The sequence below is a fragment of the Anoplophora glabripennis genome, unplaced genomic scaffold (genome assembly GCF_000390285.2).
Source record: "Anoplophora glabripennis isolate ALB-LARVAE unplaced genomic scaffold, Agla_2.0 scaffold42, whole genome shotgun sequence".
NCBI classification, from domain to species: Eukaryota; Metazoa; Arthropoda; class Insecta; order Coleoptera; family Cerambycidae; genus Anoplophora; species Anoplophora glabripennis.
This window is the reverse complement of record NW_019416219.1, coordinates 546,017-564,832: the sequence shown is the minus strand read 5'-3', so window position 1 is coordinate 564,832 and position 18,816 is coordinate 546,017. Positions and strand designations below refer to the sequence as shown.

The 18,816-nt window shown below is 32.8% G+C and overlaps 1 protein-coding gene across 2 annotated transcripts in view; it reads right to left on the bottom strand.

Annotated features, from left to right (window-relative positions):
* The window catches only part of LOC108905435 (rho GTPase-activating protein 10), a 55,986-nt gene that overhangs the window by 6,846 nt on the left and 30,324 nt on the right, over positions 1-18,816 (bottom strand). For both annotated transcript variants that reach the window (XM_018708281.2, XM_018708282.2), the window contains exon 3: positions 8,185-8,355. In XM_018708281.2, coding sequence (XP_018563797.1) covers positions 8,185-8,355 — 171 coding nt within the window. The remainder of the gene's footprint in view (positions 1-8,184; positions 8,356-18,816) is intronic.

Sequence of the window (18,816 nt, the reverse complement as noted above, 5' to 3'; positions counted from 1 at the left end):
CATACACGCAAAGTATATCTTGTTTTTTTTGTGGTTTGTTTCAGTTTTTGTTGAATGTAGCGTTGTGGCATCATTTGTGTTATTCTTTTCACTATTTACTTCAGGGGATTAGTATTTACTTATTTAGGTTCTTGGAAGTGATGAAATACATTTAGTGAATTTGTGGTTGTAAAAAATTGGTTATCAGTGACGTTTGTTTATTCCTAGTGCTCGCTAACAGACCGATTTATTGAAGGTTATAAAATATTTTCAGTAAGTACATTGTAATATTTCGTTACTACACTCTCATGCAGACGTTGAAATAATTATATTAACTGCCAAAGCTTTTGACAAGAAGACATAAATATATCAACATACGTCTAAAAAGGATCTACGTTAAATATTTTCTGTAAAATTGTTATCGTTATTGAGATCGACAGTGTACGTCGATCGAGGCCTATTATTATCCTATCACACCCGTGGTACCTTCATCTGTTATTTAATGCGAACTTTAATGTTTTGGTATAGGTATACAGCTGGTATGATATTTGTCATTTACTTTTTTGGAGTTCGAGCTCGGTATGGTTTATAATAATGAAATGAACCTAACTTCAATTGGACTATTTAAAATTTATAGTCTTATCCCATCGCGTCGCGTCGCTTCTTTTACACGATCACGATGTTTGTTCCACATGTAAATGTCAAATACGTTCAAGCGTTCGAATGTCCCATTAAAATCAGAGGACAGTTATTAAACAATTATTGAAGGTCAAATCATGTCAAATCGTTTTAGGATATTAGAGCACGCAGGCAACAAATAAATCAATTGCAATAGTCAATATTAGATATTAAAGAATGAAATGCCAGCCAGGACTGTACTTAATTTCCCGTAGATCAGTTTTGACATTAAAAATTGTCTATTACCCTCAAGTTTTTTTAAATTTAAAATAAAAAATTTGTATAGGTAATAGGGTAGACTTTTGAAAATAAATTTGACTGTTTTTCTAACAATACGAATACATTTTTTAGGCTTACTACTCGTATAACAAAATATAGTTTGAGAAAAAACTAGAAACAACGAAATTATTAAATATTTGCTTTAAATTGAACTAAATTGTAGGTGCACATTTTAATAAATAATTTCCTGGTAATAAAAGAGGAATCAAGTAAAATATGGTGAAATGCATTCACTTTTCATCGATTGGTTCAATTAACCATCAAAAATAGTTAGTATCAACTTTTACAAAAATATATACACTTTATTACAGTTTCCATCTTTGATCGTTTGTTTATATTTACACATTTATCTCCACTTGCCCGCTTCAAAGCTATCATCAAATTGTATGTAACGATAAAAAATAATATAAGAGCGTCGTAAATTTTAGCGGGAAATAAATTCTACGGCAAATTTTAACGCAACGACCTGGCGTACTGCCTATAAATATATTTTTAAAAACCCCCTATCGCTGTCAAAAGTGCTGCGATGTAAACAAAACACTTGAACGAATAAATCAATATTTTTACCACGCAGTAGGAGACACAAGCAGGAAAAATAAAAACGTCACTAACAAGACCTTATAAAAACGTACTGTCCGTGAATCATCCCATTCCCGATCATCTTCACGGTTTCCAAAACAGATCACATGGTTAACATTAGACAAGTCACTTTATTTACACAAAAGGTGAAAATTCGTCCGAGCTGTAGGTACATCCGCTAAGGTTGGCCAGGACTGCGGGGACTTGGAACACGAACTGAAAAATGACTAATGCCCTATATACGAATGTCAATTTATAGTTTCCCATAAAGGGTATGTTAATATTGCGCAACCTCGTGAATCCGTGACGTAAGGGTTCGATACGCACCCCCTCACTGGTGACGTCAACGCGTCGCCGTCTCTCAATCAAATTTCGTGGTACAGACTGACCGGCGCTGGTAGGGGCATCCCGTGACGTGTCGGCGACGGCGGTTGTTATTCGGAAGTCGAAAAGGCGTTATATCGATTTTCCTGGTTTCGCGGTGGCAACTCTACGGGTTGTCCCACTTCTGATAAGACGGCATTTCAGCTATGCTTACTATCCCACTTCTGATGATGATCGTAAGTCGTGGAAGTCACGCGATATTTTAATTTCTTAGTTAGTATTCATTCTTTAACGAGAAAATGTAGGGTGGATAGATTTTTGGCTGACATTTGACGATGCTACATGATATAAAAATAACTTTAAAATATGTTTCTTCGATGTTGCAATTGTATGTTTTTTTATGTGAATAGATTCATTTATTAATTCCACGGTCGCAACATCGATTTTACATAAAGTTTGGATATTGTATTGATGTTTACAAAATATTTTAACTAAAGACACGATTTTATGAGGTATGTTGTCACACACCATTTTGATTAGCTACATAACGGTGCTTTATTTTTTGAATCATCGTTTGTCGAGTTATTAAAAAAATTACCTACTTTTTATGGATTCGATAATCCCAAAAAGAAAAATTGACATGATGAATTTTTATAAATTCCAGTAACAAAAGTATAAAGTAGGCTGGCGCTTTTTAATTTGCCACGCTGTATATTTAATGCTTCTATTTTCGCATATTTGTCTATACAAGGTGTCCCACCGGTAACTCTAAATTATGGTATACCAACAAATTAAAACATTTAATACTAGGTGTTTCGTTTTTGCCGTTAAATTTTGATAACTTCAAACAGCTATAACTTTGTTAACTTAAATGGAACACCTTATATTTTTTTTACTCTGTCGTATTCAGATTGAAATTTCCTTTCAAGCCATATAATCATTGTTAGGATTACTGTTACTGCTTTTGGAGATATTTGCAATTTTTTAATTTTTGGACAGTTTTCCTCGCGTAAGATCTGTTGTCAAATTGGCCATGACCAGAAACACTCCAAAAACAACTGAAATAACATGACATTTGTCAAGTTAGTTGTCAAATTATTGTTGTGTCTGAATAGTTTTTGCCGAAAATATAAATAAAAATGCCTGGGAATCATTTAAATTATACTAATGAGGATTATTTCTATTTGTTTGTTATTTATGGAAAATGTGAGAAAGTAATTTCAAGAACATGTAGAGATTCTGATGTATAAAATAAAAAGTTACGATATATGCAGTTGAAAATCTCAAAAAACAGTTATTTGTTAGGTCTAAATAGTGTTTATTGTTAGGCACAACAGCCCTTTCATGCATTATTTCTACTACTTGTGCTTATACAAATAATTGCAAAAGTTGACCCATAAGCTGCATTTTATTAAAACGCATTGAACTAGATTCAATGTATTTTAAATATTTTTTTTTATTTGCACTTCAAGAATTTTATAGTAAATTAAATGTACTTCAATTTGAAATAAAAATTAAAAAAAAAACTGCGAAAACAAAGTTTTAACTATACAAGAACTAAAAAGAAATATTCACTGACTAGAAATGTTTTCGGTAGGTATAGCGAACGAAAATGCTAATTTACGGGTAAATTTATGGAAAAATACTTCATTTCCACCAATAACGGAAATCGTACGACCTTCCGTTTTCCCCGGAACTCACGATGGATGAATGTTTCGTCTCCGCAAATCCGAATAAACCCAATTTAAATTCGGTGTTCGCGTGGGTGTTTAGAACTATATTTCTCTCTCTAGTAAGGTGTACCGAGGATCAAAGGAATCGTTCGTCTTTTGTAAAGAATGATAAAAAACAAGGGCACAATCACCCTGTATTTACATTTAATAAATAATAAATAATAAATAATGCCATTGTTGTAATTAATAGAGGACAACCATCCTGCATGTTAAAGGTCGTCTAATTAATTATAATTCATAATATAATACTACCTTCTTAATTAATTTCCCACATTCAACCATTTTTTATGAAGCTATTAATATTATTTAAATGCACACCCTGGATGAAGTTGCGCAATTAACATCAAGGTACAACATTGTAAAGCTGAAATAGGTATACATGAAATAATTTTTATATGAAACTATCTACCGGTCGAAATCTCCATGAGAAATATTTCCGAATTATGTACGGAACGGGGACGGGTAGGTTAAATTTTAAAACGTAATGATAGTTTGCTCGTTGCAATAATGAGCGCTTCCGTTGGTGAACTTTGTTATTATCACCGCGAAGGACAAGTTGCGAATTATATGTCACGAATCGCCAAAATATCAAACAACAAATTAGAGGCAACAAACTGTGCGTTCGAATGGCCATGATTTCTAGGCACGGACTGCCGTGACATAAAAAAACGTCGAGTAAAATGTCACGGAACGCTTAAACGTGATTTTACTCGTCGTACGTTTCACCGATCAGTGTGACATCATCCGGGGGCATGAGATTCATACAGTAATATCTAGAATCCCAAAATTGTACTAATTTTTACATTTTCGTCACTTCTGGCGGATACTTTTGTTACAGAACTGCACGTTTCCACGTCATCGCTCACCGCGGTTTGTGTGATTTATTGATAAACGTGTTTATCATACAACGTTCTTGATTTGTTAAATTTGTTCGTTTGCGACTGCTCTGATAATTAACAGATTAGCCACTAACACTCGCAAACCATTCTCTTTTCCCATTTGCACGCATATGACACGAGAAGAAACGCCTAAGTTGAGAAATCGAGAAATGAGACTATGCAACGTTGGTGTTTGATTTATTTACGAGGCTTACTTCTTACTATTTTGGAAATCTGGTATAAACAGTCATATGTAAGTACAGTTGTACATATTAAATTGTTATTAAATTAAAAGGAATCTAACTATTTTTTGTTGTCACTCGCATCTATTTTTGTGTCCATTTGGGACGTAGTTTATTAGAACTGGTAATTAAATTCAGAAGATCCAACTAGAATAGGTCCCGCCTTGCCAAGAAGGCTTCGCATATTAGCACGCATCTTACAATTTGTCAATTATTTACTTTTTAAACTGGTTCTTGCTGACAACTGAACAGTGTAGGTTATAATTTATTTAATTAAAATTTACATAAACCGTTATCTCAGCAGTGAACTGTTATAAACATATGATGCTTTTAAATCAAAACTTGGATGTTTAAAAACAGTAATATTTGTAATAAATTAGTGCCTATGAGATTTATGCCCACGGAGGCAGTCGAAATGAGATAACATTTGTATTCTTCTTCATTTTATGAAGAAAATCTTGTTAAAAAATAGAGAAACTCATAAATAGGCTATTTTTTCCATCTTCTCCAGATGGCAGATCGTCAACCATAGGTGTCAATGACATTTTTGAAGGGAAATATGATTCTTATTTTAGAAAACGATCCTATTTGGTTAAAAAATAATCTGTATTTATGTTACCGATAAATTCTATGCGTTGTGGTTTCGTTAGAAATCGTTTTGCCTCTTGCAAGATCTACTTTAGGGATTACCCTTATTTCATAGGGGTCAAAGGGAAGTACCAAAGGGCGTTAATCTGATGAAAGCGATCCCAGAAAGTTTGGAATGAATAATTATTTTCTCATGTCAAGGTTAGAGGACCTTACTGACATTTTTTTGGTCCGTTTGAAATCCTTAATCTTGATTGAATACTAAACAAGGACAAAATAATTTTGAACAGATGAACAGATAATTTTCTTTGGCCTTTGTTTTTAAAATAAGACCATTTTTTGCAAGTATGAATCGAATACTAACTACTATAGAAGCAATAAAGTATAAGGTGCCACAACTAATGAAAAAATGAAAGGATTAAATTAGGTAATTTTTGCAATTTAACTAACAGACTAACAATCAAGTTTATTTTAAATTATAATAAATTCCCATAGAGATTAGATATCTTTTGTTCTCGTAGGTGTGTCGGAAGATTGTTAAATTACAACATAAAACTATTTCTTGGCTAATGAGAATCCTCTTCAAATTTATCAAATTCATTGGGGGAAATGTATAATCAGCTACTTTGTTCTGATTGTGTTACTTTCGCTATTTCATTGCGTTTAATTAATTTTTCAAAACAAACAAATTACGCTAGGTGAGCAAGGAACAGATCCGAAGCTACATAATTTTCTTCATATCGATATATTTGGGGAAATACATTTCTTGAAAACGATAATTAAATTCAGAAAATTTATTTCTTATTTTCTTGTCTTATTTTCAAATTGTAGTGACATCTATTAAAGAAAAGCCAAACTACGAAAACAAAAATGACCACCGGTCGCTGAATTACAAGTGGAAGTGGATCTTATTTGTGGAAGGGCGAAACGGACGGCAACTATGAGACGCCTTAATTATAGCCATCCTTCTCTATCGCACGGATTTCTATACTTACTCGCCCTCACGTAACGGCCGATGAACCATGGGGACTTTCCGAACCTGTATATGCTGACATATTTTAAATTTTCATTAAATTATTAGTTTGGTTTAACTCGTGCAGCTTGTGCCAAGGTCCTTATTTTTTGTGACAAATAATTTTGAGTCATTCGTTTTATTTGTTTATATGTCGCATTATCATTGTAGAGTTATTTTGATTGCTTTTTAATAGCACATTTCGCTGTTTTTAGTTGGGAATTTTCTACGTTATTCCCCAATCTTTGAAATTTAATCTTTTTCTTGTTTATCCTAATCGCTATTAAGTTTATTATATCAACCAAGTCAAAAGAATATATATTTTTTTTAGTTTGTATAGTACCTTGCGCTCTAGTTATGTTATAATCTATACAGGGTGTAATAAAAATTAACCAACCAATTTCGCGGGAACATATAATTCACAGAAATAATGGTAGTAAACAATATACTTTTTATTTCTAAACTGAAGAAATAGAAGATTATTGACAATTTGCATGTTTGGAATGTTTCATTCAGTGGCGTAGATATAATAACCCACAACGACTTCAGCTATCAGCTATTATGTAGGCGTAATATGATATTATGCCTACGCTCGAATTGAATTTTTTTTAATAATTATATTCTGAAGTATTTACCAATATTATCTATTAAAGGTATTTTGTTGTAAAGCGAGAATGTTGATTTACAGGGTCCTGAAAATGATCCTGTACAGAGACCTACTACATATTTATATTACCTCGGAAAAATAAAAATAACTATAATTAACTAAGGCGTAAGAAATAGATGACCCCAATGTCAGAAAAAGGTAACTAAACCAACATATTTCCATATTAAATACGAGTGTGACCACCCACTGACAAACACTGAGTCAGGCAGCATTAAAGATGAACCCATTAGAAGAACCACTTTCACTTGACTGTTACGACCACAATATAATAAGCATGCTTCAAGAAATTATTTCCGCATCTTCATAAAACTATAAAGGAATAGTAATAGTCCCTATTCATTTATATCATCATCGTACATGTATGTATCAGCTTTATTAAAATGATAGAGAAAATTTAATCAGAAATTGCAAGTATATATAATGAGATATGAGAAAACTTTTGATATACCAGAATGTTCTAAAGTTTTTTCCCGTACCATGTCTGTATTGTCGAATTCAAGGTAAAAGCATTGAAATACTGTAACTTGAAATTATTTGTTTTTATATCGGCCAATAAGATCGCAATATAAGAGAGAGATTGTTTGAAGGTGTACCACCAACTTTTTTAGAGGTGTGTCTTTTTGTAATAAAGTAAATGTATTTGGCAACTATTAAGAATATAACGGTACTACGAGAGTCAACGGCAAAGTAAATTTGTATGTTATAATTTTTGTGGCATGTAATAGAAAAGAATTTTTTATTCAACTATAGTACTGAAAGACGATGATCTCGACAACATTTTTTCAAATGCAACATGATATTAGGAAGTCATACTTTTGTATTCGATAAAAAGATTGTTGGGTAAAACAAGAAAATACGTACTGGGGATAAAAGATGAATGCGACATCACGTTTGATATCAAAATAACAATTGATCTCTTATTCTGATTTTTGAAAATTTATTCTGTTTTAAGATACTGTAGGTTAGAGAAATGACATGCGTTAGCCACCGTGTTCCTCCAACTTGAATCCTCTTGAACAAAAAAAAAAAAAAACATTTACATCTATAACATTCAGGATTCAGGGAATATGTAGACTAGTCTAGCTTAACATAAGCCGCGTTAAGGTAGGTTTGTCTCAGTGTGATTGTACTCGCAACTCAACCCTAACCGAAGATATAAATAAATCGAAAGTGTGCAATTAATTTTCGCGACGTTCCTAGAATAGTTCGAGACAGACGGTCTTACCTCCTGAAGTGAATTGGGCTTTTTCGTCGTCAGATTTAAATATCTCTCTTGGTTCTGGCAGAACTTCGCCGTCTGCTTCTCGAACTTCTTCTTCTCGTTTTTCACCCCACCGATGTACTTTTTCCTGAAGTCTTCTAGGTTCTTCACCACGGCCGTATTAGCATTCTCCAACTGAAAAAAAAAAATGTATGTTTAACATGTGAATAATTAAAACAATATTTGAAGGCTAACTCGCATTTGTTTGCTACAGTTTTGATTGTGTGGCGGATTTATGCAAGGTGGTAGAAGTTTGACTGCCTTAATTTTAACGGACGATAGAATATACAAAATAAAATAAAAATAAAATAAACAAAAAAAACCTTATATGACATGGGTCCTAAACTCAACCATTTCCAAGAAAAAAATTATCAAAATCTCCAACTTGATGTACAAAAGTTGGATTAATTAAAGAATATTGACATACAAAATACAAAAAATACTAATGTATAATTTAAAAAACAAAGCCTTTTGAAATACAAGCAATTACATGTACAGGTGTGTCTTTGACTAAAAATAAGGAAAAAAGTTATGGTAGATTCTTAAACACTATCTGTAGATTCTGTCGTGGAATATTGGTACACCCTGTATTTTTGGTACCATGCAATAGATATCTATAAGCCATAGGCAGGAAAAACATGGACAACAGCCGCTGACCCTTGTTAGAAAACATATTATGTGGTAAGATACACTGTAAATGATATTGTGAAATTTGATATTAAAAATAAACACTACAAAGGGCGTAGCGGCTTTTAGAAATCCGCCAAACTTGGGCCTTGGAAATTTCACTTGCCAAAAGAAAGTAAAAGTCGCCTTACCAGTAGAAGTATTATTCATAAATAATTAATCAGGAGGCCTATCGAAGGTATTAGGCTCGGGTAATTACACCTAATGCGTGTGAACACGGAATCGGTAAGAGTTCCTACACTATTTCAAAATAAATGGACTTACGATGTAGGTATTTGAATGAAGCAATAAGCTGCAGATTGGAAGTGCATTTACGGCATTAGTACTTTCAGTTTTTAATGTAAATGATTCACAAATCTGCGAATTGGTTTTATTTATTAAAGGCAGTCACACAAGGAACGATTTATCTGTGCAGGATATAGTAAATTGTGAAGATTTTAAAATGCAGAAGACAAATCGCTACTATCTATCCTTACATGTGTAACTGACGTTAAGATTCGGATATTAATTTTGCAAGTAAACATATAAACACTGGATAAATCATAATCGAAATGTTCAGAAACGATCTTTGAACCGATTTGAAACAAAAATGCCAACATCATTTCTTGGAATACCATGTAATGTGTGTGACTGATGAGTGATATATTTTTTTATGTATTTTGTAATAGTGCTTTTTTTGTATCTATAGTAGTATGTAATATTTTTTTTAATGATTTATTCACATATCTGTGCTTTAGTTTTAACCTATTTTTAATTACTGATACTTTTGATGTCATATTTCTTTTGTGACTTGTGTAAACATTTATCTTATGTTCTGACATCAATAAATTATTATTATTATTATATTTATAAATCTTCTATCTTCTAAACGCTAAAGAGTATTGATTTTTTGCATTTCTACTAGTTATACTCGTATTAAGCACTCCATACACTTATCTGATAAATTACAATAAACATTATACTAACACTTTAATGTAAACAAATTGGAAACTTTATTTGCAACAACATAAACAAGAATACAATATGATTATGTCAAAGAGGGTTTATATAAAAATTAACATCCATATCATTGTTATTAATCTAAACCCACAATATATTGCTATCTATATTTTAACATTGGATTAATACTATTAAAAAAAAAAAAAACAGAGAAGATAATACAACAATTTCATTAACTTATAGATAATAAAAATATTTTTATACAGGTAATTAAATTACTTTTACAAAGTTGTTTTCTGAATTATCTTAATTTATTTTGAGTTGTCTCACTATTATTGAAACTAATACCAATAAACTACTGAAAATTTAAAGAACTGCAATCATTTTTTAAATAATTTTTTCAAATATATTATTTTACAGAAAAAAATCATTGTTCATTCAATATTTAAAAAGTTAATTTTTATACAAAATGATATTTGTTAGTGACGCACCAGACAGACAAGTTATTGTGTCTTAAGACATTATTTGCTAATAACATTAACAACTAGCTTCCAATTTAAGATCGTGGTAAGTACGACATTGTTATACAAATTAAGATCATTAGTTCCGTTGATTGTGGTTTATTTATAGTCGATTTTGCTTATTACGTATAGAAAATATCGAAAATACATCGTCAGATATTAATTTGCAGCAGGTATAATTCAGGCAGTGCTTCCTTGATAGGTGAAACAACTAATGTTGAAAGACAAAAAATTTTTAATTTTGAAATATCGAACGGATTCAGTTCTGCTTAGTTAAAAACTAATTTGCATTACAATTTTAGTCTCAGGAAGTCAAGACTGCCTTAGAAACCCTCAAATCATTGGTTAATGACGGAGATGTTATACAATGTTTTTAAATTTTTGTAATTTCTTAAAAAACTACTCTATTCCATCTTTGGTAATGAGTAGACATCGGCATCGACTATGTGACGACTATCAAGGTGCCGCTAGGTACGTATCGAATAAACTGATCGATGCGAAGCTTCGGATTAGATACAGACATGTACATGTTTATTGTACAATGATACGGATAGCGAGATAACTAAAATGTTAAGTAGTTCATGCGACAAAAGTTTTTGATGGACCGGTACCGGGAAATAACCCTTTTGTCTCATCCTGTGGGATAAAATTATCGTGGAAATGCCTCACGGTTAAAATCTCGAAAGGAGCTCCGTGTCAAAACAAATTATAGCTGAAAAATGTAGTTCGGATCTTATCTTGTAATTCCATTTGCAAACATCATAACAAACCGCACATCGGACGAAATATATCACATTAAAAAAGCAAACAGTTGTGCAAGTAAACATCGAACCCGGTGAGCGTTTAAATGTAGGTTCGTGTTGCAATAACATTATCTGTATTTCAGTCTCCTATGCGATATCATACATATGTAACAGACGACAGCGCTAACTTACATTATCTGCACCGGATCCTTTACTTTACAATGCACTGGTGGACTCGATTTCACAAAGTAACCGTACGAAACTTTGTCACGAAACTGTTCCGTCAAAATTTAGGACTAGCTTGTGGTAGATACGAGAAATTCACAAAATAGACGACTGATATGGGACGGTAAAGCAATGTGAAGTGAATTAAAAAACAAGATTATTCACAGGAAGTTTAAAAAATCAGAGGGGAGGAAAGGAAACTACCTTGGTAGAAGCAAAGAGCAACTTAATTGACATACAATTACATTTTTAAATTTTCCGCCCTTGAATCTTTGTTTTTGTCGCAGTGGCTTGAGGCGCCACTGTATATTGTTTGTATATGTAATAGTTTTGTGTTCTTGACATATATAATCATTTGTTTAGGTTTATTTCAGCAAAATATTCCTGAAAACATATTTAGCTTGTAAGATAAATTTTAACAAACTCTTGTATATTCTTAGAAAAATGTACAACACACGTCATGATTTGATTTGTGACCCTGCTCTTAAGAGTACTTGTAACGTCTACAAAGTCTCTGTTATTTGAAAAGACATTCATTAACGCGACTATAAAAACAAATATACTAAAAACGCTCTATGACCCAACAACCCACTATATCTTACATTCTCCCGGCACAATAGCAACGCAATCATAAATTATTAATTAGAAAGTTTATATTTCAAGTTTAACCGCAATCAAATTCGAGGCACGGGGTAGGTGTCGTACGTTCAGACAGCCGACGGTTACATTTCGCCCTTTCTCCGGCTCATACATAGAAAACCTGTAATCAGACGCTCTTAACATGTATCAAACGGCCTTATCTGAAATTCAATCGGCGAAATCTACAAGACAACCCGTACCGTTAAATCATATGTTCGATGCGTTTAATTTTCCTTGACATTTATGCTTACGCTCACTTTAAAATCCTTATAAATACATGCAGCTCGGCGGCCGGTTGACTTTTGCCTACATAGTTTCAGAATAAGGATGAGCTGGTAACGAGCGAGTTTGTGTCTCGCTTGAAACTTAACAGAGCGTTGCAGTCGTTTTTCTTTGACATAAATTGCGAAAATTAGTAAGATAAGTATAATTAATCATAAATAATATGTTAAAAAGAAGCATAAATTTGTTAAATAAGATTTGAAATAAGACGAAAATTAATTCAATAACGTTAGGAATTCGAAATTTCATTATCAAGTTAAACAGATAAGATTCTAAAAATACCTAGTTATTTTAATATTGCTAGGCACCTAAGTATTGACTTGTTTTGGTTATCCGATACATATTTAGCACGAAATAATCTATTTCAGCAAATATGCAATTACATTTAGAGTAGTTTGCATTTAGGTGCGTGCTATTTAAAATTGTTAAACACCATTTTTATCAAAATTTTTCTTGATATATGACATGACCCATTTAAAAACAAACACCTTTCTAAAAAAGGTATTTATTGACGATTTAATTCGTTCTTTTCGCGACTGAGCTTAAAAAAATCTATTACATCACTTAGCATTTCAATTTATTTTCAGTTGCCAAAGCCTACTCCTTTTTTCGATGTTGCATTTGACAAAAATTCGATAACGAATTTTTTATTTAAAATCTGACTACTCCACTAGATTCAGCACCCCCACAATGTAGTTTGTACAAAATTTATGACAATTGAAAATAAATTCAAATCTTATGTGATGGAATATAATTTTTTAAGCTTTATATTCTAAAAAACTCCTTCCATAGCTTGACTATAGGGTTTCATTTGAAATGGTCGTACTATATTAGTATACACATTATTATTAGTTGCTTTTATTCAAAGTTAGTCCGGTTATTCATCAATTTTTATTCAATATATTAATATGCCTAATAAAGTGTGACTAGAGCTTAACACTGAATGAATACTATTTTAGAAATTCTCATTCTTAAAAACATAGCTACTGAAACGTTTTTTTGACAACCTGTGGATTAAAATGAGCAATATTTGACTATCATTCACATCGATATTTAAATATTGATTGAGGCATATTTGTCTCAAGTGCTATATTCTAAATCTCGCCCTAATTGTGTCTTATTTTTACTGAGACCCTTAAGGTAAAGGAATAAGTCCAATTTTATTTCAGGTTCTTTGACGGCAACTTACTAGATACTTGTTTGTCACTTCTTATTGTAAAAAAAAACTCTTAAGCCTCATAAATTTGTATAAAAATTTGAACTGAGAGTAGACTTTTTATAAAACAAATCCTTCGTCAAATTTTTTTGTAAATTTATTTCACTCAACCAATATGTCATAGGCTAAAAACGAACCATTATGGAATAATATCTAATAACAAAAATATATTTCAAAGCCGCGTTGTTACCTAAATGAACGACATGATACAGAAGTAACATGGGAAATATCGTTTATTATACGAAATGCCTCGTTTAAACTTCGGATATGCAAAACCTACACGGACAATTCCCATCGAGTTTGTCATTTAACGCAACGTAGGAAAATGGTTCTAGCTCAATGCGAAACACCTACTGAAATGTTTGTTACAATACAACTGCTGAAACGTTAATGCATTTTCAATTTCGGTCCAAATTTAGTTATTATTACTCGATTTACTGTTTTCCGAGCAACTTTCCCGATTGTGGTCTGTCAGGTTTTGATATCGCCCACCTGTAATCACCGGCATGGACGGAAACATTAGGGGGCGGATTATTAATTCATTCCAGTTTACAATACCTTAAAGGCCAGTTTATCAATCCGCTAATTTTTATAACGCGAGTCGGACGGAAACATTAGGGGGCGGATTTATTAATTCATTCCAGTTTAAAATACCTTAAAGGCCACAGTTTATCAATCCGCTAATTTCTATAACGCGAGTCGGCCGAAAAAAGGACTTTCATTGGCAATTTATCTGATAGTTTCGAAAAAACATTTTAATTATATCCAAAAAAAACTTTATTCATGTACCACTACCAAATACCAGAAATTTAATCTTCTAATGAACAAATATTCCAAATCTTGTAGCGCTTGGCGCAAGTGGAAGCGATTCGCTTACATTCTTCCTGCGGCCACAGCGTTTTGTCTACATTCGCCGTATATCCAGCAATTCATGAATTGGTGGATATGCGCTATTGGAATAAAACGCTAATTATTAATAAAAATAACACTTGTTTATTAAATACTGTGGGTATAACTCAGTGCTGATCGTGACATTAGTCCGCAGAATAGTTGTTTCTTATAATATCATCAGTTTAAAGTTTTGAATGTCATTGCACACTTTTTTGGATCTTGTTTTCTGCACAAAAAATGTGTATACATATAAGAAAATGCAGTACATATTCTATGAAATAATGAGTTTAATTTATTATTATTTCAAAAACATGACTATCTAAAGTATAATGGTACAAAAATTAAAAAAAATTGGAAGAGTTTGATATCTTTAAAGCAAAATTAAACAAAATAAAATAATGTTAATTATGTTTACTCTCTAAAAATCGATTAAAGGTTCACATACTTCAAGAAATACAGCTACCAATCCTACTACTTTCGCTCCGAAATACAGTAATGCCCAGATTGCTTACATAACAGTTGCGGCAGTTGTTTTACTACTCAACATTATTGCTTGTGCCACTAAAAATAAGTTTTCCGCAAGAACATTAAAAGCCAATAATGTCACAGCAATTCAGTTCTACCGCTCGGTTACGGGAATGGGAACAATTTTGATGCGAATTATTGAAAACTGTGCTAGCTACTACAAAATAAAATACCACGCTTCATTGGCTTCCCGTGTTTGTTATTCTAACCTTCGGAGGATAACACGGTCTTTTTTGTTAATCTTGAATAAAAAGTTTGTTCTAACTGGTTAGAATCTTTGATTTAATCAACTTCATGGTTCAGATTTTCCGCTGAAATTGAAAAAAGGAACATATTATATTTTTAGGGTTTCCACTAGGTTAAATCAGCTTAGGTTTAAATATAATATAGGGTGCCCCAAAATTTTGAATTATGCGCCATTTTCATTCCAAAGAACAGCATTGTGCTGGGTTATTCATTACAAGTACGGAGAGTGTGTAGCTGAGATTGTCCGCAAATTACGTGGAATTTTCGGTAGAAGAAACGCCCCGAATGAAACAACTGTGAGAAAATTAGTTGCTAAATTTGAATAAACAGGTTCGGTTGCAGACCATAAAAAACAGACCGGTTAGAAGTCATTTTAAGAATAGTTTTTGGTGTTCTTTGCTTTGAGAAGAACCAGTCCTGAAAATATGTCATAATTTCGCTTTTACGTCCTGTATTTGAATAAGAAACAATGCTACTAGTTCAAAGATTTGGTATAAGTATTATAAAACTACTATTGCTTCTAATTCCTATATAGAAATTGCTAAAACACCCCAAGGACTGTGAAGCGGAGATCCTTATAGGAGGGACGACTTCCCTGTTCTATTCACGAGTTTTATTTACCGGAATAAATACCTACTTTGCGTTCATTCACCGGTTCCTTTGCGGTAATTGATTGGCATGTTTTAGAAAGCTCTATGATGTCTGAAAGAACTTTTAAGTAAGCCTTATAAAATATATTTGGACTGGGATACAGGTATTTTATTAGAAATACTTTCTTTGAAACCTTTAGAATGCCGTGGTAAAGGCTTACTGATTGGATGATTCTCGAGACCTATTTTTGAGACTTCTATCTAATTCCAAGAAAGTAGCAAGACGTCTTTTTGGCATCTCCTGCTAGAAGCGCTACAACCAATTAAGAAGCCGCGGTGCATCCATTAGCCTACATTGTTTATGAGTAACTTAAACGGGGTCGTTAACATGAAATATCGGTGGGCAATTTGCATGAAGATGCCGCCGTAAACTAATGATTATCTAACAGGCAATGATACTGGACAGAATGTCATACAAACGATTAAAAGAGTAGAGTAAAAAATTGATTGCTTTTTCGTTTGGGACCTTAACAACAGGTGATGATTGCATATTTTTAAAATTAATTTGGTAACGATTTGTACCAATAGTTATGTCAGGGGATTGCTGATTTATGAAATTTATCTGTATACATCTAAAGCTAAACAACTTGCTGCAATAGTAGTTCCGTATAATGTACGAAAATTGTTTTAATTATATTTAATTTTCGTTGGTCGTTGATACAAATCACTAATCACGGTAATTTATTATCTATTAGTTGCCATTAGTTGCACAAATGACATGAAATCCACATTCATGTCAATGGCCCATCGAAACTAATTCGATGGTCCTTCTTAAATTCTTCATGTCTCTAAAAAAAGAAAACACATTTTAATGTATTCAGAAGATGGCAGAGAGGATCATCAATAAGATGTACTGAATCTGAGGAAATTTCCAATGATTGGTTCTCGATTACTTTGACTAGGAATGAAGAGTTCCTTGTTTTGGAAATTCCTAATAGATGGCAAACATTTAAAATATAGTGTCCTTGATTTGAATGAATTTCTGTAGGGATTTCATTACATTATGTGCAGCTTTAAAATAAAATTTTGGTTAGGTAAGGACATATACCACAGGTCACACCATAATATAGCGATTTCTGTTATAGTATCATAAAGAAATAGTATAACTACGTCGATGGATGTTCTTTCAAATGGAACCCCAACATTATATTGTCTGCAGTCAGTCAGTCTCTTACAGACGTACAAGTGTCAATGTCTGCATCATTATCCATCATGGCAACTACTACACAAGCAGTCAAATCTTATTGATTCTAAAATAACGGAATTCAATGAAAAATCTTAGTTTGAAATATCTTTTGTTTGCTGACCCTTTCTTATAACACATCATCCTCCACTACCAAAGATTCCCATAGCGACCAGTAACTTTTCAGAGATGGAGATTTGCCAGAAGTGTCCTACCAAGTAGATCAATGTTTATAATTTTCCATTGGTTTTGTTCTCTTCTTGACGAAGACAGGGTCTTCTTGATAAAGTATCAGTACGATGATTATGTCCCCCTAAAGTCAGGTTGCCCTTGGTCTTCCGGGTTCTTGCAGTAGTCTTTTTAATGAAGCATGATCAAAATGATTTTCCCATTTGTATTAAATCGAACATATAATTAACAAACATAGAAGAACTTAATTGAGAAGAGAACAAGGTATGTGAACATCCATAATATATTTTCTATTATTAAATTGTTATTACAGAATCCAAATGCAATCATGTAGATGACGGAAGACACCCAAGAGAAAAAGAACAGCTCATTGGTTAAAAAAGTAATTGCGCCTACCGCTTCTGTAATCACTGTTCTTGCGTCCACGTAGTACGTCCAAAACAGCGTTTCTTGAGGATCCTCTTACGTCACGATCCGCGATACTATTTATTAGCCGATCGTTATTTATTAAACGACTGGATGGAGCGATGTCGATGCCACGATTTATGGACTTCTGGAGCCCGATGCGGTTAGGCGGCGGTTTCGTTTTCTAGGTCAGATGTTTCGGTCGTTCACTCTGTGATCGCCGAACAGAACAAAAGACCGAATTATTAGTCGTTGTTTGACACGAGTAAACGAGCACCTAACAACCGCACACGTTCGCGTTACGTGAAAGTCACTCGCACGGATATTTCGGACTGATTTTGGGTCGCCGGTGTCGCGGTGATTCAGCCGCTTCCTCGAGTTTGTCTTCCCCAAACAAGATTGTATTGCTGGTGTTTAAAAAATTCACAAATCTCTCTAGAAGTTTACATTTTTTGAAATCCTTGAGTTTTTTATGCTAAACTAACAGTTCACGTAAATATTGCACTAAACATTAGGTATTAACAAAGATTTGGAGTCTGATAAAAAAACTGTGTTTCACATCTCAATTTTTAAGGGTCTTGGAACACACTAATCGTGTTGGAGCAAATGTTCCTTGGTTTTCTGATTATTTTAAAGAAAGGTATGTCTCTCCAAAGGTTGTCTCAACGTCGTAACATCGCTGCTACACCATGTTTACGGTAAAACTATTAGACCAGGGACGGATCTGTTTTGAGGTGGATGTGGATTACCTTTAGTACAACTCGCATAATAAAAGTGTAGATCCCTAGATCTGGGCGAGATCTGGAACATTTTCAAAAATGGTTAAAAAATTTAAAAATATATATACCTATTTTATCTGAGCTTGTTACTTATATCTTGGAACCTATGCATTTTGGAAGAATATTGAAGAGGAAAAAAGTTTTAAAATTGAATTTTGCACAATTGCAGGTTAAAAATGTTTAAATTTATTACCGATGTTGCAAAATAGCAATAATTGATGAAAAAAAGGCAAAATAATCAAGTTTTCTTGGATAATTTTTTAAAATTATTTTAATTGCTCCCAGGGCATTCTAATTTTGGTAAAAAAAATTTTTGAGTTTAATAAAACTTGTTTATTTGGTATAGTTGGACTCGGTTTTCAATATAAGCTTTTCAACAAGCCCCCTCATGCTTTATGTTTCCATTTGAAAAAAAAAGTAGGGGTAGCTGGGGGTTAGGGGGTTGAAGAAAAATTAATTTTTAATGAGTCTACCAC